At 35.2% G+C, this 5,086-nt stretch overlaps 1 protein-coding gene across 1 annotated transcript in view; it reads right to left on the bottom strand.

Annotated features, from left to right (window-relative positions):
- The window catches only part of AEBP2 (AE binding protein 2), an 85,158-nt gene that overhangs the window by 24,240 nt on the left and 55,832 nt on the right, over positions 1-5,086 (bottom strand). The window contains exon 4 of the mRNA XM_004713783.3: positions 4,261-4,468. Within this exon, the coding sequence (XP_004713840.2) occupies positions 4,261-4,468 (208 nt within the window). The remainder of the gene's footprint in view (positions 1-4,260; positions 4,469-5,086) is intronic.

Below are 5,086 nucleotides of genomic sequence, written 5' to 3'. Positions count from 1 at the left end.
GGGGGGAGCTGGGAGGGAGGGGGGAAAATGAGGAGCTGATACCAAGGTCTCGAGTAGAAAGCAAATGTTTTGAGAATGATGATGGCAACAAATGTGCTTGACACAATGGATGTACGTATGGATTGTGTGTGGTGAGTTGTATGAGCCCCCAATAAAATGATACAAAAATACATCATACAACCCACAGCCAGTCCACCCCTAGATATATATACCAAATGGATTTAAATGCAGCAGCCCAATCAGACATGCGTAAACCAATGTTCAGTGCCGCACCATCTGTAGTAGCCCAAAATGGAAACAATGTAAATGTCCATCAACAAATGGATGGAATTTTTTTTTAATGTAGCACATACTCACACATACAACGGAGAACTACTCAGCCAGAAAGTGAAGTAATGACACATATGCTGAATGAAAAGTCAATTTACAAAAGAATCAATTTTACATAACCTCACTATAAAATACTTAAGAATACAGAAATGTGCAGACAGCAAAATTTGGTCATCAGGAGTAGAAAGGAGGCAGAAAGGGGAAGTCGCTGTTCACTGAGCCCTCAATTTCTATTTATAGTGATGGGAAATTTGGCCTCGTTCATTAGAAATGGTTAGACCACTCATTAATGCAACTGATGTCAATAAGCTATACATCTATAACATCTATGGCAAAAGTATGACATATACTTCTACAGGAACTAAAGAGCAGCCTTAGGTGCTACTTATATACAAACATCTCAGGATTTTATTTTCTTAATTTGAAGTTGTAGGGTCATGGGACAGCCCAGTCAAATGGCCTGATAAGGTGTTCCACACTGTGCTCTATCTTCTAGTTCATAGCAGGAATAAACCAGCAGGTTAAAATCTTGCAAAGAGTAAGACAAGTAGGACAACTGATTTCTACTCATCTGGAACAACAGAGAAAAAAATGTATTAGGGACCAAAGAAGGAAATGGAATATGTGGTTAAGTGCCTTCATGAACAACTGCCTCCTGTGCCTTGACACCATTAGAACTAAATGGTGGCTGGTTACTATTACTGAATGCTAGGATCAAAGATTCAACAGAAAAATCCTGATTAAAAGAAGGGAAATGCTCAATAAAATGATTTTTTAAAAAGAAAATAATGATGGCAACAGATGTATAAATATGCTTGATACAATTAATGTATCGATTGTTATAAGAGCTTTAAGAGCCAATAAAATGATCTTCAAATGAAAAAAAGGGAAATGTAAAACCGAATTTCAAATTTTCAAGTAATCCAGACATTCTTGAGCAATAAATGGGCTGGGTAAATTCCTCAAACTTTTACCATGAAATAATCTTTAGAACTTACACCAAAAGTACATGCTGAAGTCCTCTTTAAATCAAACAATAACTAGTAAAGAATGTTTGCCTTGAGCAAAGGGAGTATCTATATGGATCAAATTAAACTCATTGTTCTGAAGTTTACTGTTTAACAGTGAAAGAATCATTTTTTTAAAAGAAATAAAGAATGGTTGTACAACTTGAGAAATGTAATCAATGTGTATATTATTCTAACACTAGAATTTGAAATTCAAGTAATAAAACAGCTCAAAATCTAGCTTTTGAAACCCACTCATGCACAGAAGTACACAGGTTTATCATCTTTATTTTCCAAAAGTGTAGCAACCACTCTCCTCTTTTTGGAGGGAGGCCACAGTAACGTTTGTTGTTCAACTGTTACTTTATATTTTAATGTGGAATAAATTATCAACAATAAGGTCAAGAAGAAAAACTGCACTTGACTTCAACCTCCAACTACAATGAAAGTCCACAAAACAACACAAATAACTTCAAGGAAGAAAAGACACCCCTATGGCTATTCTATGTGTTTGTTGTAGGAAAATTAGTCAGATGGGAAGAAAAAGAGAAAAACAGGAATTAAAACAGTATTTACATTTTTATAACATAATGCTTCAGTAAAATTATCTTTCAGCTACTAAAAGAATAAAATCTTATAGGGCTAACAACCAATTATTTGTTCCATTTATGACAGCTTAACACTGGAAACAAAGAAATAAGAAATCTCAAAAAAAATAACTATCAGGAAAATCAAATTTTACAACTTAACTACTACTCTCTTTCAATCTCAAAGGACATCAGGTCAGTATTTCTTACCCTATATAGTACTAAGTTTTCAAATTCTCATACAAATGTTACATTCAGAAAGTGGAACACAGAAATCAAATGAAATGTATTTTTCAAGTTTCCTTTGTTCCTTATAGCTTAGCAATCAATGTCCTTTAAAGATCAAGACTTTTCTTAGTTAAAAAAGTATCATCTTTGAAGATCCCATTTTTTAAGTATGCACTAAAGAAATGTCATGGGAAGCTTTCTTTTAATTTATGTTAATGCTGAGACGTCATGCTTAGTCCTATAACATCAACAAGGTACAGTGGTACATGGTACATTTAACTTAAATTTGGACTATAACTTTTTTTCTACAAACCTACAAAGGTTGAAAACATTCTCAATGACTATATTCAAGCTTTATTATCCATGCTTAATAAATAACTGCTAACACTAAAATAACGAATAAACCAAAATTGGAAGGAAAAAAACAAAAAACCCCAAACCCACTGCCATGAAGGTGATTACAATTTACATGGATTGTTTACAGGACCTCTGCTTTCTGTGGTAGCAGACAGCCTCTTCCGCTTATGGAGATTCTGGTAGGTTTGAACCACTAATCTGATGATTAACAGCCCAGCACCTAGCAGCACATAGTGACACCACAGCTCCTTCAACTATTAAAAACCAAACCACTCATTGCCATCAAGTCAACGCTGACTCATAGCGACCCCCTATGGGTTTCTGAGTTTGTGACTGGTTATGGAATTAGAAAGCCCAGTCTTTCTCCTACAGGGCTCCTGGTGGTTTTGAACTGCCAACCATGCTGATCATAGCTCAAGGTGTAAGCACTCACCTCCAGGACTCAACTAGTACATAGTAATAAGATATTACATAAGACTTAATATCTGGTGTCTGAATAACTAGCAAATAAAATACACCTCAGGTGTTGCTAATTAACTGTGTCTATGTTATTTTCACAGCAAAATTAAGCTTAGTATTTAAGCTACTTTGGCAATTAAGTCTTTTTTACTCATTCATAGATGTTGTAATTTTCCCTGAGGCCTATTTTATCAAGTTGATTTCCTGGCCATTACAGATATACTTTTTGTAAGCCAGTGCTTGAGATCACTTGACATTATGCAACCAAAACAGTCTCGTGATAGCATGGCACCTTTTTGTCACTTGACTTAGCAACTATATATAGGATCACTGGTTAGGTACATCACTGAACTTCTATTAGTAGAAGTAGAAAAGTCTTGGGTTCTCCACTAAGTCTTGGGCTATTTAAACACAGATAAAGATATTGCTGACAGAGGTAAAGTTTATTATTCAAGTGTTAAGGTTTCTTATATATTGAAGATCGGTATTATCATCTAAATATCAATTCAACCCTGGAAACAGTTACATACCCATTCAAACCATGGTGGTATTTTAACCACTTTAGTATCAAGTATTTCAATAGGAAAAGCAGGCTGCTAGAAAATATGTGGTCTAATAAATTATCTGTATGTACAACGGCACTGGTTTCTAGAACATGTACTAAGTGTGGCAACTACATAAGACAAGAGTAGTTAAAAGTGGGGGGGGGGGCCATTATTTTGGTCCACTTTACCTTGTCTTACCCAATTCACGTAGCCAATAAATGTTATATGAACTTACATAATTAAATGCACTCCTCAGAGGGTGTAAGTCAATACTGATTAATCAGACTTTCCATTTAAACTAGCTCTAACAAGTCCTGGGGAAAATGGTCAATTATTATTCACAAATGAGTGAGGGATGTCATTTAATAGGATCGTACCTATTACCAAGTCTCCTCTCCTCAATTAATGTCTGCATTAAGATTAATTCAAGACACTCTAACAAGAAGAAATATAAGGCTGCAACAATTCCTAAATGTTCTCAAGTCGAAACATCAGAACCTTGGAACATACTGTATTCATTTATAACAGTCCCACTTATTATTAGACAGTTAAGTATAACTTCCTCAAAATAACATGCCTAGCACACAGTAAATCCAATGTATAGTATGCAGGTTTCATTTAATTTACTGTTTGCCAAAAGTAATTAAAAGAAAAAAATCATTTGAAATTAAAACTAGTGCTATGTAAAAACACAGGTTTACTTTCAGAAGGAAACAAGGAGTGGAAAAAAGAAATGGCAAAACCAACCCCTCCTCGCTGACCATCTACATGTATGGAACGGATGTGATCTGCCAGATCTGGGCTGGAGTTGAAGCAAGCCTGGCATTGGTCCCAACAACAATTATAGGCAATATTTTTGCTTGAAGAATTAGTGCTTCCTTGTCCATTCATCATGGCTGGAGTTGAACGCCCACTGGAAATTGTGCTGTCTACGTCCATTATAGTACTGCTTATGCTACAAAAGAAGAAAAAAGTCTGTTATTCCTAGAAATTCATACATGAGTATGATCTTATAAATATTTAATTAAGATTACCACTTGATTTAAGCGATTGAAGCCTTAAACCAAAGACATCCCCTGAAGAGTTTTAAAAACCAAACAGTAGTTCAAACTAACCAGTTTTTAAAAATGTCTTGAGCATTATGTTCTTTTCAGCTCTTTCTATATGGGATTCAAATTAACAGCAGCAATTAGGAAGACCACGTTAAGAGAACCTTAGAAGGCAAACAAAAGGATACAAACACAAACACACACAAAGCTTGCCATATCTCATCCCTTCTAAGATGCATGATAAATAAAATAAAGTCCAAGCATAAGTAATTCAGAATCAAGAGATTATCTTTGGAGTTCTGCAAGTCAATTGATCTGAAAATTTTCCCTTCTAAATAACAAAGAAAAACTGAGTGCAGTGTTAAGTCTGATTTTATCAAAAGGCTCTTCTTTGCTCTTTTAAAAAATTCTCCATCCTAAACAAGTGGCCATCTAGCTCAGAAGCAACAAAGCCCACATGGAACAACATATCAACCTGTGTGACCACGGGGTGTCGAACGGATCACTGAAAACAAATGGGCGCA

This window comes from Echinops telfairi, unplaced genomic scaffold (assembly GCF_000313985.2).
Source record: "Echinops telfairi isolate 266 unplaced genomic scaffold, ASM31398v2 ScPeMD7_21;HRSCAF=78, whole genome shotgun sequence".
In the NCBI taxonomy this organism is placed as follows: domain Eukaryota; kingdom Metazoa; phylum Chordata; class Mammalia; order Afrosoricida; family Tenrecidae; genus Echinops; species Echinops telfairi.
This window is presented reverse-complemented; position numbering and strand designations above follow the sequence as displayed.